At 48.3% G+C, this 16,685-nt stretch overlaps 2 protein-coding genes across 2 annotated transcripts in view; one reads left to right on the forward strand and one right to left on the reverse strand.

Moving 5' to 3' along the window:
• The window catches only part of LOC106741795 (spondin-2), a 213,955-nt gene extending 204,023 nt beyond the window's left edge, over nucleotides 1-9,932 (reverse strand). The window contains exon 1 of the mRNA XM_014614117.1: nucleotides 9,337-9,932. The gene's annotated coding sequence lies outside the window, so the exon portion shown is untranslated. The remainder of the gene's footprint in view (nucleotides 1-9,336) is intronic.
• Nucleotides 9,933-11,933: 2,001 nt separating this feature from the next.
• LOC106741778 overlaps nucleotides 11,934-16,685 on the forward strand; it is a 10,163-nt gene continuing 5,411 nt past the window's right edge. The window contains exons 1-2 of the mRNA XM_014614089.1: nucleotides 11,934-11,949; nucleotides 14,212-14,241. Of these exons, the coding sequence (XP_014469575.1) occupies nucleotides 11,934-11,949; nucleotides 14,212-14,241 (46 nt within the window). The remainder of the gene's footprint in view (nucleotides 11,950-14,211; nucleotides 14,242-16,685) is intronic.

A 16,685-nucleotide genomic window follows, 5' to 3' on the forward strand; every position in this document is an offset into this window, starting at 1 on the left:
CGTGTTAACCACTTCCGCCCCGGCACACTTATTCTTTGCTGCTCAGTTTGGCACACCGGGCCGATGAGAACCGGAAAGTTTTCCGATATCGCTTAAGTATCTGGAATTCTGTTCTAATCCCATGTGCAGGTATTACAGTTTTCAATGTATATAGGTAAATAGGTACATATAGGTATGTTGGTAAATATGAAGATATGTATAAGTAAATTTTACGAATGTGTCGCAATCATTTATTTTCAACGGATTCTTTTATCTTCCTAATTGCTCTCGCCGAGTTTGGATATGACGTGATACGATGGAATATAATACGATTTGATACAATAGATTGTGATATGATATGATATATGATATGATATGTCAAGTTGTCAAACTGGCAGATTAGCCGAATAATTAACAGTTATAATGTATACGCGCATTCAGATGCGGTGCGAGCCATTAGAATGACTATTAAGTTTTAGCCTGATATATCCTGAAACGAAATTTTAGTCCATGTTCAAAGATCTTCTATTGTGTTCTTTTGACACTAAAAATAAGGAAGTTATCGCCTTATTTTTTCTACTTGAAGATTTAATATAGAGCTAAAATCCAGATTCTGGAAGACTAGATTCCCTTTGTAGCTTCAAAGGAACACTTATTGTGCTCCTTCGATGCTACTAGTGGGAACTAACTTTCCGTTCTCTTCACTTGAAGATTTAATGTAGAATTAAACATTTCGATTTGGGATGAGTCGAATTCCTAATGATTAAAGGCTTTGCGTGTTGAAACTCGACGTGCGACGGCCGGTGTAACGCCGCTGGCGTGGGAAACGAATGGAGCGGAATTCACGCCGCGGCGTATATCGATGCGGGGTGGCGCGTTCTCGATGAAAAAAAAAAAAAAAATGGACTCGCGCGAAAATCGCGTCGCGTCTCCATCGGATCACGAGCCGGCGCGCACGGTCGTTATAAAAATAACGCCGAGCACGGGGGCCATAAATCACGGTTCGTATCGGTGTCGCGCGCCTTTCCTCATGTAACACGCTTTTCACTGTGCACTCGAAAGAACGGATTTAAAGCGGCGTCGTGGCGCGAATTAAGAGTTACACGTGTGACGTCACCGTTCGCGCACCGGTGAAAGTCTTGCCGCGAGTTAAAATAAAATCCCGGGACGGTTATAATCGCGGGCTCTTCCCCGACGTTAACGATCGTAATCTGAACTTTCGCATCCGCGATACCTAATATCGAGAATGAAAAAGTTGCGGGAGGAAGATAGCGGGGAAACGAGGTTCCCGAGACCGTAGGAGAAGAATCCAGTGATTAAAGGAAAATGCGAAACTTCCCCGAAGTGGCCTGCACGAGAAAACACGTCGGGAGATAAAATTGTAGAAAAAAGGGGGGAAGAACGAAATGAAAAAAGGAACGGAAGACCCACGAACGCGGTCACTTCGGATAGTAATTTTTACCATTATCACTATGGACGATACCGTCGGGAGGAATAAAGTTTATCTCTTCTCGAGGGCCGGACCGTGAAATGGAATAAAGCGAGGGTAACGATTCATCATGTCCCCGCGACCGTCATCTGATACAGCCGTCGATAGGGAGACGCGTCGCGTTTTAGCACATTGGCACAAAGCCATTGCGCGTATTTCGAACAGACGCTCTGCCCGCGAAGAATCGGGGAGTTCGCGCAGACACACGCGGTGTGTACACCCCTTATCGTGCCGCTCGCTGCTTTTCACTGGGAGCTCGCGAAAGTTCATCGGACTGCCGATGATTTCGTTGGCTTAGCAGATGGCTGATTCCACAGGCACGTAATTCGATGATCGTTTACTCCAAACGATGGACATCTGCAGGCACAAATAACAAATCCCAGCCAGAGCTCCGATCTTCCCTTTCGTAATACAGTTGTGGTATTGACAATTGTATAGTAATAATAATCGTGAATCGGGAAGATTTACTCCAATTACGCTGCTGTCGGGAATTTTATTCATATTATTGACTCGACGATATTTCTTTTTCCGTGTACCGTTCACTAAAAATCATGCTTTCAGTCAGTTATTCCCTACTTGGGAGGTGGCGGAAACCGGCGGATAATAATGTCAAATACTTGGAGTGAACGCGGAGCCGTGCACTGTTTCATTATTCTCGAAATTTCTCGGGAAGACGAAATCTCCGCTCGGAGCGAAGTGAAAATTCACTCGAAGCGACCGTGAAAATACCACCAGCGCCGCTCAGAATATCAGAGGGTAAATGTTCAAACTTGAAGCGAGGTCTTAATCCATACGGGTGACATGTGTTTCGGTCGATTAGAGTGAATTTGTCCCGGCGACATTGGGGAGCGTTGCGCGGAGACTCGCTCTTCAATTGTGAATGAAAATTCGACGATTCGGAGGGATTCGGAATTGAAAAATCACCCGGTTCCGAGGGACGTCGGTCTGTCGTCGACGGAATTTCACGTCGAGGAAAATTCCGAGTGCCGTCGAAAGAGAAATGCGACTGAAAATCCGACGAACTTTCGCGAAAACACCTGACGTAATCGTGGAACACCTTCGCGGACTTCAGCTAGGCGCTCTCTCTCATTCTCTCCCTCTTGTTTTCCCGAAACGAATGATCAGAGAGATGAGGGGAACGCGAGCGGCTTTCACTCCGGAGTTAGATGATGCGGGCCGACTAACGACGATGTACGCGTACGTGATCCACGTAGGGAACGCACGATGAGCAAGGCGCGAACAATAATCCAGAACGGCGGTGTAAAGGCGAGCGTGCACGGCTTACGAACTGTATTGTTAAGCAGTTTCGCGGGTGGTAACCCGGTTTTGGCGTGATAAACAAGATTGAGCGGCTCGGCCGCCGAAAGAGAGAGAGGGAAGAGGGGCGCGTCCGTCTCCCCGCGGAAACTGCTGAATAATTCAGGACAAACGAGGGCCCGACGGGGTCCCGGATTGTGATTTTACATGGGCGCAATCAAAAGGATAACGCGATATTACCGCGCAAGATCGGACTGCGTCCTTTCCGCGTGCGAGCGTCGGAAACGTCGTGTTGTCGTGGAAACGTCCCCGTCGAGATTCCCAAGTAGGAAATGCTGGGCGAGAGGTACTCGTCGTTCAGTACCGATTTTTAGCGACCGGTATTAGATATGCCAGTGCCGATTCGATACTGGTGGAATACCAGAATGATAGCGATTGGCCGAGACTCGAAAGGCGGAATGCCCGTAACTGTGCTGATTCCCAGTATTGCGAAAGCGTCAAAAATTACCGAACCCCAAAAAACTGACCGATTTCTCGTAATGATTTCATTATTAAAGGCGCAGGTGGGTATTACGGCCCCCTGTTTATATTTGGTTGATTTAAGAGTACTTTTTTTCTATGTACTAACTGGTACCCCATCTTCAGTACCGGCCACGAGTGCCACACGATCCCCCTAGATTTCTTTCGCGAGCGGAAGGGAGGGACGGGGGCGTTCCGCCGGTGATTTCTCAACGATCGTTTAGATCCGCGAAGAAGGGCGCGCGTGGTCGCCCTTGCCGGCGGCGTTCACGAGCCGCATAAATTTCACGGTACTTCGGGGCTCGGTGATCCCTCGGCCAAAGGTCGGAATCAATCGGCTGTCCTCCCTGCCTGGGTAATTATGCAAACGGCGGCGCGCGCGAGTGCACACAGTCGTATCCGCGGTGCGCGATCATATCGCGCGCGAGCGAGCAGCCGCGGCGGCGTGCTTCGTGTTTACATATGCAGATTCGCGCACGTGAGAGCGAGCGAGCGCGCTCGCATGAACGAGCGAGCGAGTGCGCTTAAAATTCAAATCGCGCTGGAATCGCTTCCGAACGGCCGCCGCCGCCTCGTGTCGCGAATCGCCGAAATTTCACGGCGCGCTGATACTCGACCCGCATTTCCGGCTGGCCACTTCGGCTCCAGAGAAAAATCCCGACTCTTGGAAGCGTTCCAGCCCACCGTCCGAAATTGACGGCCGATCGCGGCTACTTAGCTATTCGGCGAAATATTTCTCGCCGCCGTGGCACACGCGTGTCACACAGAGCCGGGAATTGGAGAGGAAGCGTGTAGAAAAAGTATCAATTTTAAATATTTCAAATATCTCGGTTCTCGAATAGTCAATCCTCTGATCGCGTGAGCAACGTGAGTTAGATAATATTTCAATATATATGCGGTGGTGCAAGTTTCATAGAATTCTTATCCGACTTATTTCACCTTATTTTATCTTATCAACCTCCGTTAAAAAAGAATTACTTTTCATGCAAATTCTGAATCATCGTTACAACTTTCAGGTGTCACTTTTAAACGCAATATAGGTCAATTGGTTACTTTTTCATAATTTTTTCATTGTTTTGCATTATGAGCGTGACACGTCCCTTAAATGTTATGTCCTCGTCGGAAAGGTATCGGACACGAAGTCGCGTTTACACGGGAAAAAAATATTTCACTCGGGGAGATTGTGACGAATGAGTTTCATCGAAGTTACGACGCAGGCCATTAATGCGAGATATAAAAAAGTATTGTTGTAAAAATATTGGCTGTTTGCGACGTTAACTCGCGGGCAGCTTCCGCCCGTGAGCGCAAGTTTAGCCGATAACGGATTTAAGAGACGAGCATCCTGCATAATTTATGAATCGTCTTATATCTCGCTGCTGGTCTTGCCGACGAGAGAAGAAAAGAGAGAGAGAGAGAGAGAGCGGAGGAGAGGCTAAAATGTAAACGGACAGTTAATGAAAAGCATACGGAAAATATTTATATCCTCTGAGCGAAACTTCGCCAACTTGGAATCCACCGTCGAACGTTGCTCCCTCTCTCTCTCTGTCTTTTCCGTCAGTGCAACGGGAGCGCGCCGAGAACTTTCGATGTTTCCGATTCGGTATTGATCACGACGGTCCGCGATTGCAAGGGGAAACCGAAGCTGAAAGGCGGGTGCGATTCGCTCGGCGTTATCCCGCGTCGTCGCGCGAATAACCGGCTTTGCTATTCCGTCGCAATTACACTTGTTTCCCGACGCGCTTTTAACGAAAGCAAAAGGCAAGAGGCAAGAAAAAAAAAAGTTTCGAGGAAGCGCGCGTGCACGAGTCGTAATTCTGCTTCCCTCGGAAAACGGCGCATTCAATTCTTCGCCGATCGACCGCAATTTTCCCGACGTTCCTTTATCTTGCGCGGGAACAAAAAGGGGAGTAAAGCGCGCGCGACGCTTCGACAGCCGGCTGGATTCAGCGTGTTTTTCGCGGCGCGATGCGCGTCAAACGGAAACGCGATCGCGAGCGAACGAGTCGCTTTGCTCGCCGTGGCTGGAACGCTCGTCGCTTGTTCGCGATTTCGCGACGAGCGGATTTCTCAGGAGGCGTGTCCTCAATTCCGTGGCTCGCGTCGTCAGTCCGCGCGCGCGTTGCGTAAAAATCCATAATTATAGTCTTGCTCCGCCAGAAAGAGAGAGAGAGAGAGAGAGAAAGAAGAACTGTTCTCAGCCGCGTCTCGCTTCGCTTCGCGCGAAGCTCTCCCCGAAGCTACCTTCCGAGGAACGTTCTTGCGGGGATGCGTTATTCAACCGCCGACGGTGGTGCGTGCGGTGAGCCTCCCCCTCCCCCCCACGGCTGCCGCCGACTAACTGAAAACCTTTTTGCTTGACATTTCATTATGTTTCATTACCGGGCCGGCGAAGTGCGGACCAACTCGCGTGACGGGCGCGAGTTATGGTTCCGCGAGCGAGCGAATCCGGGGACCACCGTCGCGTACTCGAGGGCTTGTTCGTTTTTCAACCCGGTAACCTTATTCCACTGTCTCCGGAAAGTAGAACCGACGACGACGACGCGCGGTGTACAAACGACCGCGGTCGACCAGCTTTTCGAACCCGGGGCCTCCTTGTCGGTTCTCGCGACGGGCTGATTAATTTAATGGCTGCGAGGGCTGATGCCTTCTTTCCTCTCTCGATCAGTCTCTATTTCTTTCTCTCTCTCTCTCTCTCTCTCTCTTTCTCTTTCTCTCTCTCTCTCCGTTTCCCTATCTTTAGCGGGGTTTGTTAATGCGATTTTCCGCCGGTGTCTTCGAACTTCCGCGCGCGCTTTCCGGTAAGCAACAAGTTGTCGCAAATCTGATTACTGGTTGGCACGTAAATAATGAAAAGCCCGGGAATTTTGTCCGAGAGGGAGGGGCTTTGCATGAATTTAAAGGTCGGCGAGCGAGAGCGCGCGTGCTCTCACATACGAATATTTCCTCGACGTTGAGATCGCTCGACGGATGGATGAATCTCGGAACGATCGTCCGTCGCGAGGCCGGGCTCTTTCGGAAAAAGTCTCTCGTGGCGCGATGTGAACAATGTCGAAGCACCGAGCGCCCCCGTGATTATTCTCGTGCGAACTCGCTTATTAATTCGAACGTTTCTGAGATCCGTATTAACTTTAGTCACGCATACTTATTTCACGGTGTCAAGATAATGATTTTGGGTTAATTCAAGCTAAACTTATTATCGTAAGAAAAAGGATGTTTCCGGGGAAGATTTTCAGATGGTTTTGCAAATGCGATTTAAGAAAAAAGAATGTTCATTCATTCCTTACAGCGAACACCTTGGTATTTTAAGAAAAAAAAAAAACAGTATGCCATGTGAAAACTAGAAAACTGAACAATGTTCAGCAATGTATTGGATCGAATTGTGCGGAAGGTTAATAGTTGTCACTTCGAATTCGTTTTATATAAGATACTCGAATTTTTATCCAAAATATGGTCGGAACTTTTCAGTTGAATCGTACGATTTATTTGATATCATATCTGTAAACTGTAAATCTGCGAATTTTATTCAACTGGAGGACTTACATGTAACTCTGAGTTCAAATCTGAGTATCTTATCTGAAATAAATAATACGATAAATAATACTGTCAATTTCTATTACCCGAATATCCTTTCGAAGTTTTTCTGTGACGGAGTGTACGACTAATTTCAGGTATATTTTCATGTTACCAAATTCTTGATTTTTCTAACGATGACAGATCTAACGATAATAATAACATCTGAAATCGGCCGTTTACTTAGTTACTGGAAGATTTGGGCATTCGAGCAGTCCAAATTGACATCATTAGAAATGAGTTTCAAGTAATGACTATTGATACGGGCCTAAGATCACTTTCAGTCATTCTCTCGTACGTTTCTCGTAAATTTCACGGGATTACGTAAGCGCGCGCACACGCTCGGACGCCGCGAAGTTTTCACATAGTACGTTTTCGGATAATTAGCCCCGGGAAATTAATAGTTACGGCTGAGGAATCTGAGACGGAACCGCGTCGCTATGTATGAAGCCCGAGCGAGCTCGAGTTCAGGACTCCAAACGCTGGTTAATGGAATCTTCCCTCGCCAGAATCTGTGTTGCGCATCGCGTGAATACGTAATAGTTGCTGCGTAATAATAACCTTAACTCGGATATAACTCCGGTTACACAATCCCGAAACTCATCGGACGGGAGGTATCAAATGTCGTTACAAGTTAATGAGCTGCGAAGCATTATCTGGCGGGCGTGTAAAAAATCTCCACTCTAGTATATCTGTCATCAAATCCGCTCTACATAACGGAAACAAATTAAACATTCATATTACCCATCGCCCATCTGACACGGTGAAAATATTTTGTATACTTCTGTTAAAATCGGTCCTCGTTAAAATTCTTGTGTTACATTTCTGACATCTGCATGTTAATTTAGCACATTATGTTTACGTTATCTCAATACTTTGCGTCGAGTTGATATTCAACATGTGCAAATGCTGAAGTATACTTCAGCGTCGATTAATATATTATATATTAACTAACTGTTAATTTTGACGTAATATTTGTGTTACTTTTCAACATATTCACCTTGTATTCGGTTAACACAAAAATGCGAATGGACACGTTTGGGACGTGTGAGACGTGTAAATTTGACAGAAAATTTTTCACCGTGAAGAGAACGAATATTACTTCGTTACGATATTATTCGTAACATCCTCGATAAATATTATTATTATTATTGCTACATATATAAATAAATTTATTATTATTAGATAAATATATTAATTTCAAGTATTAGAGGCGTATACGGTCACACACACATAAACACGCACACGTACACACCCAGCGTCCAGTATTTATTACGCGCCTCATTATTTATTATACTTAATTACTCTCATTAATTTCGTTAATTACTCCGAACTGTCACACTGCTCGGTTACTTTTGTTAATTGCCTCAAGTTGCGCGAAAGATTCTCGGGAGGGTGGGGGGATGGGGAGTCTGGCGAACTACGGGCGGATTCCCGTGTCCGTTGCGTGGACCGCGCGTAACTATGCGGGGGTTAATATTTAACGTGACGTAAGAGGGTGCGACACAATCCGGTCGGCGAGCGCGCGTAACGCACAGGCTCGAAACTCCGCGTACGTTCTGAGGAAACGGGGAAACGCGGCGGCTATCGTCGGCGATGCGCCGCCGCGACGCCGATCTCTTTTTCGCGGAGAGCTCTCGTTTTCCGAGCTTGACGTTGACCGAGCGGTCGGTCAAAGGACTTAAGCTCATTTGCGTAAAAGGAGAATGCACTCGCTTAAGTGTTTCCGGAAACAAATCGCCCCTTCCTGCGCGAATAATTTCTCCCACCCGTCTCTGTATTTACCGCGGACGCTATTTTTTCATTCGCCCTCGGCCGCATCCGCTTGCGCGAAGCTTACGGGCGTAATTTCAAAATGTAAGCTTTTCATCGTGGGTAATGGCGATGACGATACGACGGGGGGGGGGGGGNATCGGCATAATTCAGCGCGTCGCGGATGCAAATGATATATTTGTCAAACGCCCCTCTCCTACCCTTTCTCTTCCTCTCTTCTTCTGAGAGGACGTTATTATTCAGTAGCATTATTCAGCGTATGCAACGGCGTGTTTTCGAGGGCGCGTTTTGCAAGAGTGTTTTCCTCACGAACGCGACGTGGAGGAGCCCTTCGTCTGCAGGATGGGATGCGCGCTTTGTGCTTAGCACGGCCGTTTTTGTCGTGGAAACACGACGACGACGGGGGTGTACGCGCGCGTGGGAAGTTACGATCAATTTCTCGAGTCACGCGAGCACCGCGAGCGCTCCTCTCGGCCGGCCGGCTCGCGAGCGATATCGAGCTTGCTCGGAAATCGCGGGCCAGACCCTGTCGAGAGGAACGAGCGTCGCGAAAGCATCCTTCTCCTCGAGGCTGGCGATATTCGTCTTCCTCTCTCACACATGGCCCCTAGAAACCGTCGAGGGAGAGGAATCAAGTGACAAAGTCATCGGGACGAGTTCGGCGCTCGCATGATCGAGAGATCAACCCATCGAGCGTGCAGCTCTCTCTCTCTCCGTGTCGCGCTCTTTTCGACCGTTTTTTTTTTTACCTTTCCGGCGATACGTCACACCTTCGGCAGTCCCGCAGCCACTCTCCGTCTACACAACCCTTCTTCCTCGGGCCGTTCCTCCGGGCTATCTCGCGGTGGCGGGACAGACGAGAGAGAATACTGGCGAACACCTTTATCTCTCTATCTCTTTCTCTCTCACACGTACATCACACAGAGACGGCGGTCATCGTTGCGGTCGTAGAACCGTAGTTGCGAGTCGCGAGTGGCCGCGGCGCGCGCGCGAAGGGAGGTTCGCGGAGAAAGAAGCTGGCGCGAAGAAGAAGGCGCCGCCGAGGCACACGGCTGAGGCGCGGACACGGGAGGTGGGCTTCTCTGGCGGGCGTTCAGGTCGGGACCGTTCACCGGACGGGCGATCTCCGCGCGATTTGGAGGCTTCCTCTCGCCGAGGAGACGCCGACGAGAGCGTGCCGGCGACGCGCACGAATTTGGTCACGCAGCCCGGTTGTGTCGGGTCTCTCTCTCGGCTTGTCCCTCCCGCGGAGCACCGGGAGAGGAGGTTCTCACGTTTCACACGGCGCGCCGCGAGTCCCTTCACACAGCCGGACGATGCACCGACCGATGCTTTTAGCTCGAGGGTCGTCGCGGTACTGCGAGACGAGCGAACGCGAGACCCGTACGCGGCGGTCGCTCCGAAAGACAGAGAGAGAGAGAGAAAGAGCGAGAGGGCGAGATAGTGCGAGGGAGAGAGAGAGACGGAGGCTTGCCGCGCTGCCCGCGCACCTTGTGAGCGCCGACTCACCCCGTTGGTCGATTTCAAACTCGCGCTCTCTCTCGCGCGCGCAGAAACGATGCTCTCCGCCGGAGTATGTATTATTTTTTCGCGCGCTCCGACAAAAAATCGCGTTTGCTACTTCGGGGGAGGGAGGCTCGTCGACCGACCGGATCGCGGCGGTCGAGTGGTCGACAAGCGGGGAAAAATCACGCGAAATTCGGAGAATTGCGGATGAGCTGGCCGAAACGCGAACTTGGCGAATCGATCGCGTGTCGTTTTAACGCAACGACGGAATCGATGCGCGTGGGTTAACAACTCTCAGCAACGTTCGAAGTAAGTTACAGCGAGTTACAATACGAAAGGGAAACTGCCGGCCGCGAAGAAGCATGGCGAAACGTCTATTTTTACTTCCGCGCCGCCCGCGGTTTTTCCCGATGCTTAGGTCGCGGAAGAAGGCGGAGTAGTCGCAAGAAGGGGGAAGGGCGGCGGAATACTTTTCGGAAAAGCAACGCTATATTCTGTACTTATCGAGCGCGCGAGTCGAAGTTGGATACACAAATAACCGTCCGTATTGTCGGACGTATATCCGCGAATAAAGTTTGCCGAAGGAAAGCGGCGCGAAAAAAGTTCGCGCGGAAGAAACGATTGATTTGCAAACTCGCAATGTAAACGCCCTCCCGCGCTTTTCGTTATCGGACCAGATTTAAAATCATGAATTATTAAAACGTCAATGAATAAAATGCTCCCGAATCGCACGAGCATCTCGTGCCTCGACTCGGTAAGAACGAGAGAGACAGATAGATAGATGAGGGGAGAGGGAGAGAGGGAGAGAGAGAGAGAGGGAGAAGCCGTTTCATATATTGAGTTTTATTTCGTCAATTGCTTGACGATTACACACAATTTGTCTTCTTATCGAGCGTCCTCGTTTGATGTCACATATCACTGAAATATAAATCAATGTATAATTTTTTCATAATTTTGAATTGTGGGCAATACATTCTAAATGACCGCGTTAATGCCTAGTTTTCTAAGCGACGCGGAGGAGATGAGCGTTTTGTTATTATGAGACGACTGTTCTCTCTGCATCGCGCGATACAAAGAAAAGAAAGAGAAATCGTTCGACATCGTTTTCGTATCGGTATCGCGGAGCGACGTGGAAGCATCTTTCGATAATATCCAATCAATATTCGATATTCTTGATTAGAAAGAATGAAAAGATACAAAGGCGAAGTTTCTCGGGGACGACGCCCCGCGTTACGTTCGCTGCGTTCTTTTTAACCGTACGACTTTTAATTACAGACGTAATTCGCGTCGCCATCGAAAGACGGTCGTTATCGACGTCGTGACGCGACGCTTCGACGACGACGGCACGTCTGTCCGGAAGAAATACACTTTCCGAATCGTAAACGACAGATTTTCGCTCGAAAACTATTTTCGCCATTGTACACGCGCGCGCGACAGAGAGAGAGAGAGAGAAAGAGGGAACGAACGAGGGACTTATATTTCGTTTTTCCGCGCTCGTGCGCGAGATTCGCTGAGGTTGGCATTGCTGAACAAATGAATTCCGCTGCAAGCACCCACATCAAACATACGCACACACAGGTCCACCGCCTCTCTTTACACTTACAGCCGAAACACTCTACATCACACGCGCGTTTGCTCGCTCTAGTTTTAACGTGACAGTGGATTAAAGAACGTATCCATGTGCGCACGCTTGCAAATAGGCGGACATATTATTTTATCGTTCTTTGTTTCTCAAATATCAGGGGTTTGCGAAAAAGTTTATCGTCGGGTCATAGACGATTTTGTCGGCTAAAGAGTCGAGTCACTTCACGGGCGTCGAGTCGGTCAATTATTATCCGGAATGGCGGCGGAGTGTGGTGAGTAACGATGGCGAATGCCTTTAATTGAACATGACACGTACTTTTTTGTTGCTACACCGAGAAAAAGTGCTAGAATCAAGTAAACGTAATTACCTGTGTTTTTCAGCCTCTTGAGTCGAGCTATATTTTTCGCGATATTCAACGTACTTTAATAGCTTGTAATAAATATTTACTTGAACGCAGTGACCATAATTTGTAAGTGGATTATTGAATATAATGTTTAAAATGGTTCTAAATTCAAGAGTATTTGAAGAATACCAGAATTATGCAATACTACTTTCTCATTGAAGAAACCTAGTGATTTTAAATTTAAATTTTTCTGTCCGGTAAATATGTTCTAAAAATAAATTCTAGTATTCTCAGTATTATGAGTATAATACTTGTAACAATTTTTTTAAACACATAAAAGTAAATGTTATTCTTATGAAGGAATTAACATGCTGTATATAGTCAATTATATTTCTACTTCTAGTAAATATTTGCCAAGGAGTATTGGAACAACCATTTTACTCAAATCAAGTAAATATTAAGAGACACTAGTGTCTCGGACAAAATTGCTTAAACGGCAACACTTTCTTCAGCGTATCTATTAGAATTGATGAGAACGTACCTATTAGAATCTACAATTATTTCACAGACACTTTCCGTATGTGTATTATTCTTTACCTTTCCTTTCTTCTCGCTCGCATTAACTAATCAAGTTATTATTACTACTTTTAATTAAATGATCGCGCTTTAATTTAAAAAATCATCAAAGGATCCGACTACGTCCCAGAAATCTCGGATTAATATTAGAACTGTTTTTATGGAAGGCACAGATGAAATTTTTAATTGCGCGCTGAAAAGATAAAAGCAAAGTTATACATTAATCAAGCGGTTCTATTCGCACGCAACGAAGAGCGGAGGCGTCCCACAAATGGGACACCGGACCGACCTCTAATGGCTTGATAAAAGAAGCATGGCTAAAAATCCGACGAACTTCCGCGAGCCCCTAATAGCAAGGAGCGTAAGAACCGTTCGTTATTACATTCGCGGTATGTTCGAATTTCTTCGAAACACCGAGTACACGTTCCCCCCGTTCTTTTTTCGTTGGACGAACTTCTCAATTTGTCCTACTTTCACCGGGGGACCGCAGGATCCGGCCGACGTTCGTTTATCAGATGACAAGTGTCCGCGCGTATCTTCCGCGCAATTACTTTCGCGCCGACTCGCCGCGGCGTTCTTCATCAGCGAACAATAACAAGCGGCGCTCGTTCACGCGAGTTGGGGGGGGGGGGCGGCCCGGAACTTGCACGAAAAGATCGCAATTTACGTCGGGGATGCGGCGGGATGCGCCGTCGAGCCAAGGGAACGGCCGACTTATGAGAGGGGAACTAATTGTTAATTATGTCTGCCAGTAGATACACGCGACTGGTGGCGGGAGGGTTGGCGGCGGCGAGATGGGAATCTCGACACGACCTCCACCCCACTAACCCACCCACGCACGCACGCACGCATTATTACGCGCACGTACGATGTGTACAGACATACATACATACACACACACACACACACACACACACGCGTGTCGTCCTTGCTCCGTGCGAGAAGGAGAAGTGGCGAGGGTGGTGAGAGATGAGCGAGGGAAAAGCGCGAAATGGCTGGGAAGGAAAGCTCTAATTCGACAAAGCTTCGTCATTACGGCGCGTTTGTTCTTACCCCGCCACTGCTGCCGCTGCTGTTGCTCCTTGGCGGCCGAGGGAGGAAGAGAGAGAGAGAAAGAGAGATGAGGATCGATGCCGCAGGACGAGCAGCGACTCGTCGGTGAAAGACAGACAGATAGATAGAGAGAGAGAGAGAGAGAGAGAGAGAGAGAAGGCGGAAGGAAGCGTCGTTTAACGGAACACCGCCGTCGTTGCTCCGATCGTTTCCCGAGGGCCACTTAACCGAAATTATCCGACCCGTCGGGGGGATGAGAGAAATCGCCCCCCCCCCCCGCGCAAGCGTGATGTTTGATCGACGTAAAACACGTAACACTGATCTCGTGGATGTTTTATAGCCGCGACCGGGTATTTGCGAACCAATGACGAGGACTCGGGGAAGTTTCGACGTCAACGTAGCCCGACGTGATACGGCGAGTGCGGGGGTGAAATTAATATCGATCGAAGAGAGAGCGCACGAAATACGAGCGACGCTGACCGGGACGATTGAACGCGGAAGAGATCGGTGAGATTTCCTTTTTCACGCTCCGAAGTTTTTGACCTACACTGAGGAAAAAAGTACTTAGGAATTTATTTCCAGAATATAAGGGTTTATATCAGAGAAATGAGATTTATTTCTCTGAGATAAGGTTAATTTCTGCGAGATAAAGCTCCTATCTTCGGCAGATCAATTTTTAAGCGCCTCTTTCTTAGTGTCGCGTTAGAATCTCAGCGATCGATTTTTACATGACCATGATGTAAGCCGGGTTTTTTAAATGGGTGCTTAGAAATCGTACTCTTCTGTGTTGCACGTCTACACGAAAGAGAAAAATAATTTTGCTGTTACAGCGAAATCACAATCGTCGCTATTGCGTGTGCGACGGCAATAAAATCCACGTGACATAACGAAATTAACGAATTATTCGTTAATTAGAGCAGAAACGAGGTTTCGTTACGAGGACAGAGAATATTTTGCTGAGCGAATTTGTCCTCCGGACAAAATATATACATAATTTTCCTACATTTACTAATTTGTTCTTACGGCAAAATAATCCAGTTACAGACAATTCTCTTAACGAGTCGTTTCATTGTTCATATAATAACTGACAGATTTTGTTGCAACGGTATACGATTTGCGGCGCTATCAACTTATTCTTCTCCGTGTATCTCTGATTAATCTAAATTGAAGTGCGGAGAGATATTCGCGAACGACTTCGCGAAGAAATATCAAGGACATCTCTTTCCCTCTCCCCTCTTCTTTCTTCCTTCTTTCTCTCTCATCCTTTCGAGTCGAGTTGAAAGTTTAAGCGATGAAATTCTTTGTAACGACCATCGCGTCTTAATTTCGCGAGGGTCGTTAAATAAATACCGCGAGCATTGTTTAACTAATAAGTTTGTTATCGGAAAGGCATTACGTGGCGGACGTTTTGCCCGAAGGGCCTCAATTACTCAACTTCGCGAGAAAAAGATGTCGTTAAACTGTCTTGTGTATGCGGCGAAATGAAAGACGGAGGAGGGGGAGGGCGCCTCGCTACATACCGGTTAAAGACGAGCGCGAGCGGCATCGGCGTGTTTCATGCATGCTAAATTAATGGAACGAGGTCACGCTCCCGCCTAAAAATGCCTCGCTAAATAATCACCGCGACACGACAGTGTCAACAGAGAATTCCCGTTTTTATTTCGCGAAGATTAGAACGCTTTTTCTGTGCGCGCCTGCGAAAATAGATGCTGCCGCCGCGCGCTCTGCATGAGCGACAGTATCGATTATCGAATACCGCCTGAATGACACGATGGGGATATAATAACGCTGATCTACTTTAATACGACGCGCGCGTGGCTCAAACGAGCTTAGGTTAACATTAGCTGGACAATATCGCGCGCGGTTCAGCACCGCCGAGTCTCCGATGGGGGACGCGCGATTTTATTTGACGCGCGAATCTCCGAATCCCTCCCTCCCTCGGGGGGCCGTCCGTTTAATGCGAAAATACGTAGATATATCGGCCAACCCCGGGTGGATAAATGCGAGCTCCGTTCGCCGACATTCATCCCCGGGCCTTAATCGAACGGAAGCTTTATTTTCGCCGCTCCCCGGCGATGTCCATTTTCTATAAATTACTTTCGGAGTTCGTGACGGAATGGTTGCCGCCATGCCCCCCATTTACTTAAAATCTAGTCGCATAGCTTTCTGAACAATTACCCGCGAGCTCGGGAGGGAGGGAAATAAAGGACGAAGGAGGTAGATGGATAGATAGATAGATAGAGAGGGGAGGGGTGAGAGGGAAGGAAAGAGAGAAACGTGGAAGGGCGGAATCGTTGAGCGTTCCTTCTTTCTTACGGCTGAGAGCGTGGAAGAACGCTTCCACGGGGGTGGCGAGATCCGACGAAAGGACTGGCCGGCTTGAGAGCAAATAGGAAATACGATTCTCGCGAAAAATGTCTCGGTAAACACACTCGGCAGGCTCGGAAATACTCGGGGAGTTACCGCCGGACACTTCCCGCCTTCTCGACTCCGTTATTCCTCCGGCGAAGGCACGCTCGTGCGCGCTTATTGACGTGGGGCTCGGCCGCGTTTACACTCGAGGCGGCGCGCATTATTGCAGACTCGTGACTCACCGCAAGATCAGGGCGAACTCGGCGATCCGATCGCGCTGAGACGACACACGAGAGTTCCGCGACGGTCCCGTCATCAGCGTCCACGTGGTGCTCCGGAACGGAGAGACACCCCGTGTCCGTCCTCTCCGTCTATCGGCGGGTCAAGGGACGCTTTCCGCTCGCGAGATGACGCCGTATTATTCGCGTACGAAACGAAGCCGCGTGTTTTCGGCGTCCAAGCGCCGGGCTGGATTATAAATACGGACTTAAGAGCAACGATATGCACTCACGGCGATATGAAATATTCCGGTGGCCCGGCTACGTGATATTCGCAAATGCACGGCATATTCCTTTGTATCTTTGTCTACAGGTGACACGGCTAAAGTGCACTTTTCACCAAGCGGCGGCGAATGAAAAATGAGGGACAAGAGAGGAAGACGGGTGAGGTAGGGAGGGGGGGGG

Source organism: Dinoponera quadriceps, unplaced genomic scaffold (assembly GCF_001313825.1).
Source record: "Dinoponera quadriceps isolate SergipeBrazil2010 unplaced genomic scaffold, ASM131382v1 scaffold533, whole genome shotgun sequence".
Taxonomy (NCBI): domain Eukaryota; kingdom Metazoa; phylum Arthropoda; class Insecta; order Hymenoptera; family Formicidae; genus Dinoponera; species Dinoponera quadriceps.